Raw genomic sequence first — 14,918 nt, 5'->3', positions numbered from 1 at the left:
CACCGACTTAGAATCACTTTCTGAGTCGATTAAACGATGTCCGTCCGTCCGTCTGTCCATGTAAATTTTGTGCGCAAAGTACAGGTCGCAATTTTGAAAATATTTCGATAAAATTTGGTACATTTTATTTTTTCGGCCCAGGGACGAAGCCTATTGAAACTGGATGAAATCGGTTCATTATTTCACCTAGCCCCCATACAAATGTCCTCTCGAAATTGGACTTTATCGGTCATAAATGTTTAATTTATATATGTATCTCCAATTTATATATGTATCTCCAAATTCCGCTCCAAATAAGTTTTCTATATACAAAATTCATGTCACAAAATTTTATTATGATCGGTAAATAATTAGTCATAGCTCCCATATAGACCCGCTTCCGAAAATCACTTTAACGTGTATAAATCTCTTAAAAATGTTGGTATACACACAAAATTCAACATAAATAACTTTCGTAGAGACATAAATCACACGATCTAATTTCATGGTGATCGGTCCATAATTGGTCATAGCTCCATATAAGGCCTACTTGCGAAAATCACTCACGAATATAAATTATTGATATTTTAAAAGAAAAATGTTTTTGCTCATTTACTTAGTGTAGGGTATAATATGGTCGGACTTGACCGACAAAACTTTCTTACTTGTTTTTTCTTGTATTGTCTTTATATACAAAACAAAGCTATCAGTTCATGTTTCCAAATGCTTGTAGAAAAAATATATAACCTTCAAAATAATTATCTTAAAATAATAATTTAGGCATTTGGATTGTAAATCTAGACATACAACATCAACTTTCTATGAACTTTCCATAATTTTCAAAAACTTATTGTAAGATAAACAACACACTAATCTGAGGCGTGACATATAACTTATAATAAAATGTTAAGAACAAAACTCTTGCCTTGTCATTAAGTGTCGTGTAAACACTTTCACTTAAAACATCCTCAACTAGCGAGCTTAACAAAACACTATGCTAAACATCAAATTTCATTATAAATTCTAAATTGAAAATTAAATACATTTCCTTTGTTTTTTTAAACAAACAAATTACAATTAAAAATTTTAAAGCAATCACTTCACTTCCACATCATATCCAAACAATATGTATTTAGAAATGAATTAAGAGTGATTTTCAGTAAATAATTAAAAAATCGCGTGTAAATTAAAATAAATAATTTTTAAATAATTAAAATGAGATTAGAACGGCACCCTACCATCATTAAGATTTAGTATTTGCACACGCTAAGAAAAAATATAGTTGTAGATGTTTACAGTAACCATTTAAAAAATTTTACAAGTTTTTTAACCATAGTATGATCACTGTAATTATTTATATGATTGTGGTAACCATAATAAGGTAAAGTTTAGATTAATATGAAGGATATACCATGTTATGTTGTTCTCGGCTTATTTGATATTTGAATCTGTGAACAAAATATTATAATATAATGATTCATCATGACCATGATTACCATAAACATATATTTATTAACTACAATCATATATATGATTACGACAATCATGTTAGTCTAAACATGACAATATTATGATTACCACAATCATATAAATAATTACTGTGACTATAATATTGTTAAAAAACTTGTAAACATGTTGAAATGGTTACAGAAAACATGTACAACAATAGTTTGCTTGAAATACCAAACACATACAAATAATTAGGCCTGTAACAAAGTCCTAAGTATAAACAGTAACCCTTTCTACTGCTCTAGTGTATTATACAGTCCGGCTTACCTATCCTATACCTTGTTTTTTGATTTTTCACTAACAAAGTAAAACCTTTAACACCAGCAACAATTACAAAGTAAACTTTTTGCCACCCACATCACACTAACTCTAGCAACACAGTAACATGTTAAATCCTTATCTGGCAACGAAAAATGTCATTAAATTCCTTTCAAATTTATATTCTTCATGTTAACGAACAACTTACTTTTGAACACCTTTTCGCTTGTTAAATGTATACCACTTAAAAATATAAACTCTATTTTAATTTATCTTTAACCTTCCGCCATTTTATTTATTTATTTCAGGATGTTAATTTGTTTCGTGAATTTTTACTGGTAAAATTAATTAATGCTGAAAAGGCAACATTCCAAACACCAATATTCTCACAAAAACGTGAGCGCACCCTTGAAATGTTGATAAAGGATTTACATGAGGACTATATTGGTGATAGTAAATTGGTAAGTACCAAGCATAAAGGAGAGAGATGGTAAAATATTGGTAACACATTCATGATTAGTGGTTGTTTGGCAACCAAAAAAAAAAATATAAAATAGAAAGTAAACTCAGGAATACAAAAAACCGAAAACACTTATATTCTTAATAAACTTACACTGATTATGGGTATTATATACTTATACTCGTACATACCTAAGCTTACATAAATCTCGCTTATGCAAAAAGAAAAAGTATTAAATTTTACTATACAGAGAAACTGATAATATGGTTAACGAATTTCAATCAAAATCGGAATAGGATGAAACCAAAAGCAAATAAAAGTTAAAAACCCATAAGAAACCCCTCAAGACTTTTTTAAGTTTAGTGCTAGATTTTTTTTACACGCATTTGAAGGTGATTTTGTAACGCTGTCTACAAGAATAAATCTTTTTCCCAGGGGCTGGCTTTCTGCCTGACCTTTTCCAGGGGGAGAGGTGGTCAGGGGCTTCTTGGATGGATTGTTTAGAGGGGGTTAATTTTTAAAACTCCAAAACCATGATGAAAATTTTTCGTTCTCTTCCAGGTATCGAACCTGTGCTTGGTTTTTTAATATTTATTTTTTCCTAAAACTCTAGATGGTGCTTTATAGTGATATAGAAAACATGTAAGAGAGCTATATTCGACTATGCCGAATCTTATATACCCTTCACCAAATTATACTTCAAAATAAAAATTTTAAATATTTTTATGTAAACAGAAGTCGTTTTTTCATTTTATGGAAAAAAAATATTTTCGAATTGTTTTTTTAAAATTTTTGTTTGTTTTTTTTTTTAATATTAATGCCCGTAATTTCAACAAATAGATATCTACGGTGTAAAACACCCAGCAGATAAAGTTACCTAAAAGGTAACTATATCCACTTTATAAGGCCGGAAAATTATATTGTGGAAATTACAAACTTATATATATACCCTTCTCACGAAGGTGAAGGCTATAAAAATAGGGAAAAAAATCTGTAACTTCTAAACAATTAGTCCGATTTGTATGAAATTTCATATGCGCAATGAGAAAGTGTTTTGAATATGGACCTCATTGGCCCACAAGGGGCGGTTCCAGGGGTCCCCAAATTAGAACACCTCGGGTATGTTCAATTTTTAAAACGATTACATATATAGAATCTCGTCATAGTTATAAATTGTCTCTTATAGCTTAGGAGATATTCGCATTTGAAAAATAAATTTTAAATTTTCTACTCCAGTTTTTGGTACCGTGATGAAATAACTCCCCACGAAAAAATGAAATAACACCCAACAAATTTTTCATACAACTTGGGAATTATTTCATTATGAAACAACTCCTAAAGCATAGGGAGTTATTTCATAATTTTTAGCTGGGAGTTATTTCATAATGCAATAACTGCCAACTGAAACAACTCCCAATGAAATTTTTGTTGGGTTTTATTTCATTTTATTATGAGAATTAGGAGTTGTTTCACTGTATAGGGAGTTATTTAATTTTTTTTAGGTTCTCCTTGCAAAAGCAAAATATTAAAAACTGGCTTTGCTCAGAAAATTTGTTTTGCATTGCCGGCCTTTGGCCGGGAGCAAAGGTTTTCTCCTCTGGGGTGTATAAAAAACTGGCTTCGCTCAGTAAAGATTCTTTTTACATTATCGGCCTTTGTCAGGTCATAACGATATCTTAATCTGGTGCGAAAAGAAATTCGGCTTTCTGAAATATTTTAAAACCTTTCTGCAATGAAAGAAATCTTTTCTGAGCGAAGCCAGTTTTTGATATATCACAGAGCAGAAAACTTTAGTGGCCAGCCGAAGGCCGTCAATGCAAAAAACTTTTCTGAGCGAAGCCAGTTTTTGATACACCCTAGAGGAGAAATGCCAAAAATATTTCTATGCGAAGCCAGTTTTTGATACACCCCATAGGAGGAAAACTTTGCGCTACGCCATAGGCCCTCAATGCTAAAAATGTTTGGTAAGCGAAGAATGATTTCACTTTTGTAGTTCTTTATTTCATTGGGAGTTAGATTACACTAATAAATTGCTTCGTATTGGGAATTATTTCATTTCTATTGGGATTTATTTCATTGGGAGTTATTTCGCTATTTTGGGACTAATATTTTTAAAATTATGAAACCGCCGATTATTGGGAGTAATTTCATTTCACCCCTTGACAGTTATTTAATTTTTCAAGTTTGGGAATTATTTCATTTTTGCTGGGAATTATTTCATTGGGATTTATTTCATTTGGGAGCTATTTCACGGTACCCAGTTTTTTGATAACAGCGGATCCAAATATTTCCCGATCTTCCTTTATTGGACTAACAACAAATGCATGTGGGAAATAAAAAAATAATTGTTTAAAAAGCTTGACTTAGTCCAAAGTTCTGCATATAACTTTAAATTTAAAAAAAAGATTTTTTTTTGAAAAAAACTATTTTTTTCTACTTAAGTTATCTAAAATATTTCTAAGAAGATGTATAAGGAATTTATACTTTTTGAAAAGCTAACTTTACATTAAATATTTGAAATAAAATAAAATTATACCAAAGTGAACAGGTCCATCAAAAAAAAACTCTTATTTTTGTAAGTAAAATTCAAATTTATTTAAAAAATTCTCAAATTGCATAATGAAATTGTTTTACAAAGGGTTCCGATAACCCTTACCCTCGTATGGATATTATAGTTAAAAAATGTTAGGGATTTTTCAAAACTTTTTTGGGAATAACGGCACTCCCAAATTCAAATGCGTGTTAAAAAATATGTAGCACTAAACTAAAAAAAGCCTTGATGGTTGTGTTATGGAAAACGTCAAATTTCATTTGTTTTTGGTTTCATCTCATTCCGATTCGGAAAGTTCGATTTTGTATCACTGTGTTATTATAAGACAATTATGAATATTCAAGTAATATTTCATCTGAATTCGCCCTTCTATGGGGCATAGGGAAATGTGTTGCGATTCATGTATTAAAAATACGATGTAAATCTGTAAAATACTCAAATTGACTCTTTAACTAAAAACTCTAATTTATCTTATTATTGTTTCAAATATCATTTATCACACTATGTTTGCTGCCAAGTATATGTTTATAAAAATAAATATATATTTTTCGAGTACTCCAAGAATGTTTGGTGCACTAGTGTTCCGTCTCGATGTACATACATATGTACAATAAAAATGTATGAGTACGTTTGTATATCTAGATTAAATATATAAAATTGTATACAAAATAAACCACAGAAATTAATTGAATTCCTTAAGTATGTAGATGAGTATTGTAGTAAGTACGTCATGTATGTAGATATCTGTAAGTAAGTAATGCCTGCTTGTTTATACAGCTATTCCAGTTAGTACGAGGGTTATTATGAAAGGAAACCGGAAATTTCATTAAATTACAAATTGTTTTGATAAATTCCAAAAATAGAATTTAAATTAAATCACATTGTTTACCTTGCAATTTAAGGAAATGAGAAGCCACAATGTGAAAATAAGGAAAATAATATTATTTACTTGAGAAGCAATACATATTTCAGAATGATAAAGGCAAAGTAGATGGTAAGCTTGAAGGTAAATGTGTCATTACAATTCAATTAATGTATGTTGGTAGCAATTTTTCAGAGTACAATCTAGCCTATTTAAACTTTTAGGTTTATTTTGTTAATAACTTCCATAACAAGCTTTATTTTACAAATATAGGAAGAAAAACTCCAGCATCACATATTACATTAATACTACTTAAATTATTGGTAACATTGTTCGAACAGATTATTAATGTTCCACAGACCAAACCAATTTGTCGAAATATATGATTTATTGTGAATTTCCATTATTCATAGAGTTACAAATATCAGCACAAACGCACTATAGAAATAAGAACGTTTTAAAAATTTTTCTAGATGCAGTTGAAAACGAGTTCCATTTTTTCACATATTGCCATGGAAAACAAGAACAATTGTTAATACTTTTTTATTTTGTCGCGTTCTTGACCATGGAAATTATCATATCCTGTGTTTTTGCCCTGATTTTAGTAGACGTTAAAAGTGGAAAAAAATGGAATTCATGAACAAACAACTCAAAATTAAATTTCACGAAATCGGTTTTAAAATATCAAGTAAAAGTTATTGAATGCTTTCTTTTTTTCTTATATTGTCTTTATATATTAAAACAATGTTATCATTTTATGTTTCTAAATAGATACTTGTAGAAAAAATATATAGCCTTCAAAATAATCATCTTAAAATAATAATTTAGGCATTTGCATTGTAAATCTAGACATACAACATCAACTTTCTATGAACTTTAGATAATTTTCAAAAACTTATTGTAAGATAAACAACACACTAATCTGAGGCGTGACATATAACTTAAAAAAAAGTTAAGAACAAAACTCTTGCCTTGTTATTAAGTTCAAGCTCCATTAAACTTTTAATTAAAACAAACTGAACTAGCGAGCTTAACAAAATAATATGTAAAACATCAAGTTTCAATCACATCAACTTCAATCACTTTACGCACTATGGTGGTACAACTCAAAATTTCAAGATTGGCAGCTACTGCAAATTTCAATATTTCCTATCAGACTTAAGCATTGTTTTTGCAATCGATAGAGTGCCGTATCGACACCGAAGCCAAATATCCATAGCGCTAAGGTAATTCTCAGTATTTGGTTGGAGTAAACGGGTCCTGAAATCTGGCCAGACTATCACAGTGCACCTGTACCGAACGCATCTGATTCATTTGAAGCGATCATTGACCGAAATATGCCCAGAATATGCGGCCAAACATGAAACCGTAACATTCTATCATGACAATGATCGGCCACATGTTGCAATACCTATTAAAAAGTGGTTGGGCAGTTTTGGCTCACACGCTTTATAGTCCAAATCGTGCTCCGTCCAACTTCTATTTGTTTCAATTGATGCAGAATGCTGTCTCTGGGATACGCTTTACTTCAGAACAGAGTATCCGAAATTGGCTTGATTCATTTTTGGCCTCAAAATATGAGCGTTCCCTTGTACCGATTTTTTTCCAAAAAATTCGCATGTAGGAAAAAGGGGATTTTTTACAATGGCAATTTAAAACTATATATTTTCCAATTATAAAATTAAAAAATATAAAATTTGTTTAAGTGTATCATAAGAAATTCGTAAATCTGATATAATATGATGTAAATAATAATGTGGCATCTTTAATATCATCACCGCGTTCAAAGTATATAGTGATTCCTCTTTTTACGCTATTTGACATTTCCTTAAAGAACTAGCGGCGCTGATAATTTTTGACAACTGCTAGAGTAGTTTCTACAATAAATTTTCTTTTGAAGTAAACACTTGTTTGGTTTTTGTGCATTTTTGCAGGTCGATATTAATAATGTAAATTAATAATGATGAAAACAAAGCAAAGAAATACAGCTCAAGTTGGTTGAGATGACGACTTTAAATGCAGATGCAAGGCTTGTGGCAAAATATTAAATTGCGGTAAATCAAATCTAAGGAAACGTGCTAATACCCAAATGCACCAAAAATATCTTTCAAAAAGAAAAACACGAGCAATGGATTATATTTTTGACAAACAAGTCCCGGAAAAAACAATACCGTTGCCAATTTCAAAATCCTCTTAAGCCTTTGATTTGTTGAACACAACCCAACTGTTCAAAATTTAAAAAAGTAGTGTAGGGAAAAATGTAGGGAAAATAAAAAGTGGGTGTAGGGAAAAAAGGAATTTTTTTTCATTAGTGTTGGGATTTCTGAAAAAATGTCCTGGCATCACTTCTCGGAACTTATTTGTTGCCAGAAAGAAGGGAAAAGGTCATAGCTAACAATGGCCAATAATTTTTAAGTCCTACACCCAATAATACTCATATATTTAATGAAATGTACACGAAATTTTGGTCACAATTTTTAAAATATTTCGATAAAACGTTCTTAAAATCTTCTATTCAAAATTTCCCATCATTAATTAGTCTTCAAGTTGCAACATTTATTACTTGCATTCATTTTCAGAACCCCATACCAAGATGAGAACATAGCGGTGGACTATCTGTGGTAGTTAAAGAAGTCCCATATAATTCATGTTGAATTAATCATTAGGCACACTCAATGCATTGAAATTTCCATTCATAAACATGATGTAGCGGCCAATAAATCCGAAATTTATTGTGTTTCTTCATCTCATGAAGAAATGCAATTTATTTCCGGACCATGTTAGATATCGTATAGGCACAGCCGACTTTGTTCTTGGTCCACTGAAGTTCGATATAGGGAATATGTTAAAAAGTTATGGATGGAGCTCTAGGATATCATGATGCATTAATCAATAAAAAATATATATCGCGTAAATACTAAGTCATTTATGAGTATTGAATTGATTTTAAAAAGCTGTTTTCAATTACCAAGCGAGCTTCACGAACTTATACCTTTTTCTGTGTTCTTTTCTAAAAAAATTTAGTTTCGTAAGGGATAACGTTTTTTTTTCAAATAATGTTGCCCTAAAACCCCGAAGATATGCTATACGTTTCACCCTCAATTTTATGAAAGGATTAGAAATGCAGCACTTTTTAAACAGCAAAATGTATAGTTTTACAATATTTAGAAGACACATAAAAGATAATTGCAAAATGGTAATGGTTGTTGTTTAATTGTGATCGTTAAAAATGTAAAACATTATGAGGGTATGGGAATCTTTAATAAGTGGTACAAAATATGTTGGCAACATTTTGTGTCAGAAAAGAAAACGCCATTAGTAGTAGTGAAATTAATGTCTACTTACATGCGATATATTTATACCAACATACTAAGGTATACTGATGACATGATACGTAGTTTTGTCCTACTAATATTTGAACAAATGAATGCAAAAGTCAAGTAGCCACATCAAGAGAATGGGCAATGGAAAAACTCATCAGAAATTTCTTTTTACAACCTTAACAATTTGAACACGTTTTAAAAAAAGAGACGTGAAAATAATAAAAGTTTTACAAAACTTTTTGCTTGGCCAACAAGAAACCCTAAGTTAAACAAAGTTTAATTTTAAACTTTTTTAAACAAAAATTTAATACAGATTTCTTTGTTCCTTTTTGACACATTTATCTTAATGTTTTTCATGCTGTTAATAAAAGTGGGTGTATTTCCGATTGAATGAACAAATTTTGCTACAAAATATAGAAAAAACATTGAATAAATTTAACAAAGCTGTTTAAATCAATGTAACGTATACTTGATGCAAGGCCAACAAATGAATGCCTAAGATATGTTTGTAGTCTGCTGTTTTTATTTTATTTGCGAAAATGAAAACAATTGAAAATCTTTTACAAATATCTCATTAAAAGTTTAATTATAAGGACATTCACATGGCACTACTACATTTGCCAAAGTGTACCTCGCTACCACTTACTAGAGACAAACAAAATTGTGCTTGTCTGACACGAATGTTTTAAGAAGCCTCACCTCGTATCTCTATCTAGAAAATATTCTTATAGACATTAGAAACATACAATACTACTCATGTTCTACACATCGAAGAATATCTTTTTTTAATGAAACTTAAGTCAAATTCAAAACTAAACAACGTATGTTTTCTTTACTCTTTCTCTTCTTTGGTTGTTTGTGTTCTATTGTTTATCCTTTGACATATCAACATACATACTTACATTCATACACATCTACACACAAATCATGTTCTTAAACACTTTTACTATACAAAATACTGACACACATTGACATGCCCTCAAACAAACACTCACTCACTCTCTCTTAAACACTCAAAAAACTGACAACATACACATTAACTTTAACATACACAAACACACGTACTCCCATACTAATGTAATTCTTTTCAAAATCCACATATACTTGTAGAACATGCTAAATAGACGCGCTTTCTCTGAAGTACTGTATGACGTGCCAAGAACATCTAAACTTAAGGAGGACGCAAGACAAATTGAATTCGTACGTATAGGCCAAGCACTTAAATTGGAGGCCATTGTACGAGGTGATGCCCCCACTAGCATTGCATCAGCCAGCCCTTGTACAATATTCAAAAAACCCCCCTGGGAGCCACATTGTTTCTATCCGACATTTCCACATCGTGGCTCATTGGCAGGTGATTCGTTCGGTACCAATGATGAGTGTTTATTTATAGCCACCGATGATGGTACATTTTTGATGAAAGGTAAGCAAGTAAATGTAAATACACTCAAACACATCTAACAAATGAAAATTTTTTGCAAAAACCATTAAAATTAATCGTCTAGAACAAAAACAATGAAAGTAATTCATTTATTTTCCTTTATATTTCCTTGCCTCAATTTAATTATGCTTATCATTGCTGGGCCAAACAGAGGATCAATCTTTACAGTTGGTTTTCGATAAAACGTTGCACGTGCGACAGCTGAGTGTTTTAGAGGAACATGGTTTAGTTTTAATACGTGGTGGTTCTGCTACAAATCGTGATGCCCATCGAGTTCATGTTTTCCGTCTGAGAGAATTTCATGGTCGATTTACAGAGGAAACATTGAAATGTCGTTCACGTTCAGAGGTCAAAGATCGTCGCATTGAGAAGACCAGGGGTTGTAATCTATACTCCTCTTCACACATAAGTGGAGGCCACTTGAGATTGGTTGTTGCCGTTGGCCGTAAGTTACAGTTATTCCAGTGGAAACATACAGCCGCCTGGGCTTCTTGGTGTCCGGAAAATGATACGGAGACTGTGGAAGGTTTTATATTTCAAAAAGAGATTACTTTAAGTGATACACCCACGATTGTTACGCCTCTCGAGGGACCCACGAATACCAAGAATGGTGGCTTAATATGTGTGGGTTATAAGTGAGTGGCTATTGCTATAATTTTTGTAATACTTATTAAGTTTGAATATATTTTGGTTATTTTTAAAGGTACCATTATGAAATTGTCTGTGATCAAAGTGGAGTAGCCACCCGTTTACATGAAGTTGAAGCGGCCAAACGAAATCAAACCCAACTAACGGCTGCTGTAGAGCTGTGTGATGGTTTGGAAACTGAATTGCTGTTGTGTTATAATCGTAAGTAGAGTAGTATCAAAACTTTGAAAAGTGGGAAATATAGGGTGATTCATTTACATTTTTTTTAAATCTTTATTAAGATTTCCAAAAGAACTGTCTCCGACATTTACCTTTTTAAGATAATTTTATTCAAATATTGACCGCGACTACGCTGTAGGTGTTGCATACGAAAAGTTCGACTTTCAATAAATTTTTTCATATAACACTAAAGAAAAATTCCAGAACTGTGATATAGTCGGCATGCTAACAAGCTCGGAAAGCAAAATCAGCTGATCCATGATGAATACCTTAGTTTTCTAAAACGGTGTAAGAAATACTTCACTCCTTCTGATCTCCTTACTATTTACACCACTTATATCCGACCTGAAATGGAATACAACTCTCATGTGTGGACCGGTGCTTAGTTCATTTTTGAAGTTACTCGACCGCGTACAAGGAGAATTCGAAAGTGTTTATCGGTGACAGTAGGGTATCCAGCTCTATTGACTCACATCGACACAATGTGGGTTGTGTTTCTCTGTTCTACCGATACTACAATGGTAGGTTCTCTGCTGAAATTAGGGAACTTGTTCCCGAAACCCATAGTTTTTTACGCAACACACGTTCTTCGGCAAGAGCACATCAATTCGTTGTCGACTGGACAGTGGATCGCACAACACATTACAGGGAAAATTCTTTATTTAGCCGTACTGTCTGCATGTGGAATAAGCTTCCTCCTGAAGTCTTTCCTGTCACTTTCAGTATAGGAAAATTCAAATGAAATGTCCACAAATCCTCCCTCCCATAACCTATTGTCCTAGTTCCAACACAATGCTTTGCATGAGTAGGGGTCATCCCCTAAGTGCTGGTCCATGAAAAAAAAAATAAAAAATAAAATGACACTAGTCAGGTGCGATCGGTAAAAAAAGAAATGGAAAGAACCTCTAAATGAATCACCCTTTAAAACGAGTTTATAAGAAAACGTTACGGAGACTGTATAAAGTTTTATATTTCAAAAAGAGATTATTTTAGTTGATTACTATTGAATTGGTATTAATGATTTTGTGAGAACTTAAAAGAAACCACCAAAAAATTTCAAAGAATTAACATAAATAAACTGAATTTTACTTAACTATACCTGTCACGTTCAGTATAGGAAAATTCAAATGAAATGTCCACAAATCCTCCCTCCCATAACCAATTGTCCTAGTTCTAACACAATGCTTTGCATGAGTAGGGGTCATGCCCTAAGTGTTGATCCAAGAAAAAAATAAAATTACACCAGTCAGGTGTGATCGGTAAAAAAAAAACAAATGGAAATAACCTCTAAATGAATCACCCTTTAAAACGAGTTTATAGGAAAACGTTACGGAGACTGTATAAAGTTTTATATTTCAAAAAGAAATTACTTTAAGGGGTTTTATTTATTTGGAGTCCCACTTTCATTGATGATTTGAAATATCAAAATTTACTTATACTTTTCAATAGATAGATCATTGGTTAATCCATAATTATTACTATTGTTATTAGTAGAGAGCAGTCTTGTATTTTTGATTACTAAATTTATTCTATTTCATTTCAGATACTTGCCATTTCCAGAAGCTCAACGATCGCGAAGAATCTCGCAATGAATTTGATTTTCATTGGAATACTTCACCAACATCTGTGGTCTGTGCTTTCCCTTATATACTGGGTTTCACCTCCGATTCAATGGAAATACGTTTGCTGGTAAATGGCAATCTAGTACACACAGCCATTATGCCAGAACTTCAATTAATCACCTCTAAACGTGACATTTTCTTTGTAACAACAGCACCAGAATTTATGTCAAAAGATCTCAATATCAAGGGCTTACATATAAATGAACAAACTCCGGAAAGAAGGCTAGTAACAACACCAAGCGAATGTTCGTCCAATGAAGAATTAGCACGTGATACCAGTGATATACTAAGTTCAACGAGTGTCAAAGATTTGCCTTTAAATCCGGAACATGAAATGAATAATTTACTTGAGATACCTAATGCAATAGGTGCTCAGGTTCCATCAATACAAAGAGCCAGATCTCTGCAAAAGACAAGTAATTTAGAGGAGAAACCTTTAATAGCCAAGAGTAATTCTTGCGGAGACTCCTATCATTCTGAGAATAAATTTAATGCTTTACGTGGTAACTCTATAATAGATCCTCAATATGCAGGTGTGCCTCCCAACTCTCCGCGTAATTCTAACAACAACAACAATACAACAAAAGCCACAAATCAACAACAACAACATTCGCCCATGTCACCCACAAAACGTAACTCCAAATATCGCAGTCTTTTCTCCAATGGCAGTCAAGGTTCTGATAACTACTCCTCCTCACCAGATCGTTTGAAACCATTAAGGGTTTATCGCATACCATTGGCCAAACTGGCGGGAGCCCACTCCCATTTTCACATGCAATCCTTTAATGCCACGGCAGCGAAAACGCAAAACTTCTTACGTGAGCAATATGCATTAAATATGAAATGCCGACAAAAATCCGTTGATGTACAATTGCCATTGGCGGCTGCCAATGATATGCCAGAATGACAAATGGTGCAGGAGTCAAGTGATAAATTGCAAACTCACATACCGCCGACTTTGGAATTTATGGAGAAACGAAAGTCCATAGATCTATATGACTATGATGACAATAAATTCAATGAAGAGGATGAAAGACGTTTTGAAATGTTAATGTTACAACGTTAATATGTTTAGGAGACCGCAGGATGTTGTAACTGGCAGCAATACAAACAAAAAACAAAGATTTTTATTTTGATACCAAATAATAGCAATTGCTTAAAAGATACATAAATATTTGTTAGACGGTTTCAAATCTAAACAACTACAATTGTATGCAATTCAAAGTGCATACATAAATACTAAAATTGTAAAAACATTATTTTTTAAACAAGAAAAATCATGTGTGAAAAAAGTCATTCAATTAATTAATATTGAATTGGTATTAATGATTTTGTGAGAACTTAAAAGAAACCACCAAAAAAATTTCAAAGAATTAACTTAAGCAAACTGAATTTAACTTCACTATATCTTACTAATCTTAATAATTTCCAAATAATTTTTGTTTAAATTTTATAATTTCCAGTCATTTAAGTTAAGCTTACAATAATATTTTAAGACTTTTAACTTAATATTATGCTGGGTATACACGATACTATTTTTCGTACTAATCGTAGTATGAGTTGAAGTACGATTTTGTGATAGACGTTACTACAAATCGTACTATTTCCTTTGAAAAAAATGACAAGAAATAAAAATATAACAAAAATCAAAAATTTTTGATTTTCATACTTCGTTAGTACGACAACATGATACACGTTACTAATTTCATACTTATACGATTTATCGTACGATTTATCGTAACGTGTATACCTAGCATTAATATATTTCATTCTGATACTTAATTTTTTATTAATTATGTGAACGTTATAGTGTTTTATAATTTATTTACATCTTTCTTTCTAAGAAATTTTTACTTAAGAGAATAATTTAAAAACTCTAATTAATAAAAACTAGACAAATTTTCTTGACTGATTAAATGTCAACTCGTAATTGATTGGTTTTGGTTTTTCAATACTCCAATTTGGTTCAGACAAATTTTATAAAATGATGTATTGACGTTTCGACATATAGAACACAATTTTAAACATTTGAACTGATTTATATGA

At 31.7% G+C, this 14,918-nt stretch overlaps 1 protein-coding gene across 1 annotated transcript in view; it reads left to right on the top strand.

Annotated features, from left to right (window-relative positions):
* Positions 1–14,227, top strand: part of LOC135958324 (GTPase-activating Rap/Ran-GAP domain-like protein 3) — a 134,596-nt gene extending 120,369 nt beyond the window's left edge. Inside the window, exons 12-16 of the mRNA XM_065509227.1 lie at positions 2,055–2,207; positions 10,053–10,365; positions 10,535–11,018; positions 11,087–11,232; positions 12,794–14,227. Of these exons, the coding sequence (XP_065365299.1) occupies positions 2,055–2,207; positions 10,053–10,365; positions 10,535–11,018; positions 11,087–11,232; positions 12,794–13,779 (2,082 nt within the window). The 3' untranslated portion in view covers positions 13,780–14,227. The remainder of the gene's footprint in view (positions 1–2,054; positions 2,208–10,052; positions 10,366–10,534; positions 11,019–11,086; positions 11,233–12,793) is intronic.
* The last annotated feature ends 691 nt before the right edge of the window (positions 14,228–14,918 follow it).

Source organism: Calliphora vicina, chromosome 4 (assembly GCF_958450345.1).
Source record: "Calliphora vicina chromosome 4, idCalVici1.1, whole genome shotgun sequence".
Lineage (NCBI taxonomy): Eukaryota > Metazoa > Arthropoda > Insecta > Diptera > Calliphoridae > Calliphora > Calliphora vicina.
The sequence above is the reverse complement of the archived record's forward strand: the minus strand, read 5'-3'. Positions and strand labels throughout refer to the sequence as shown.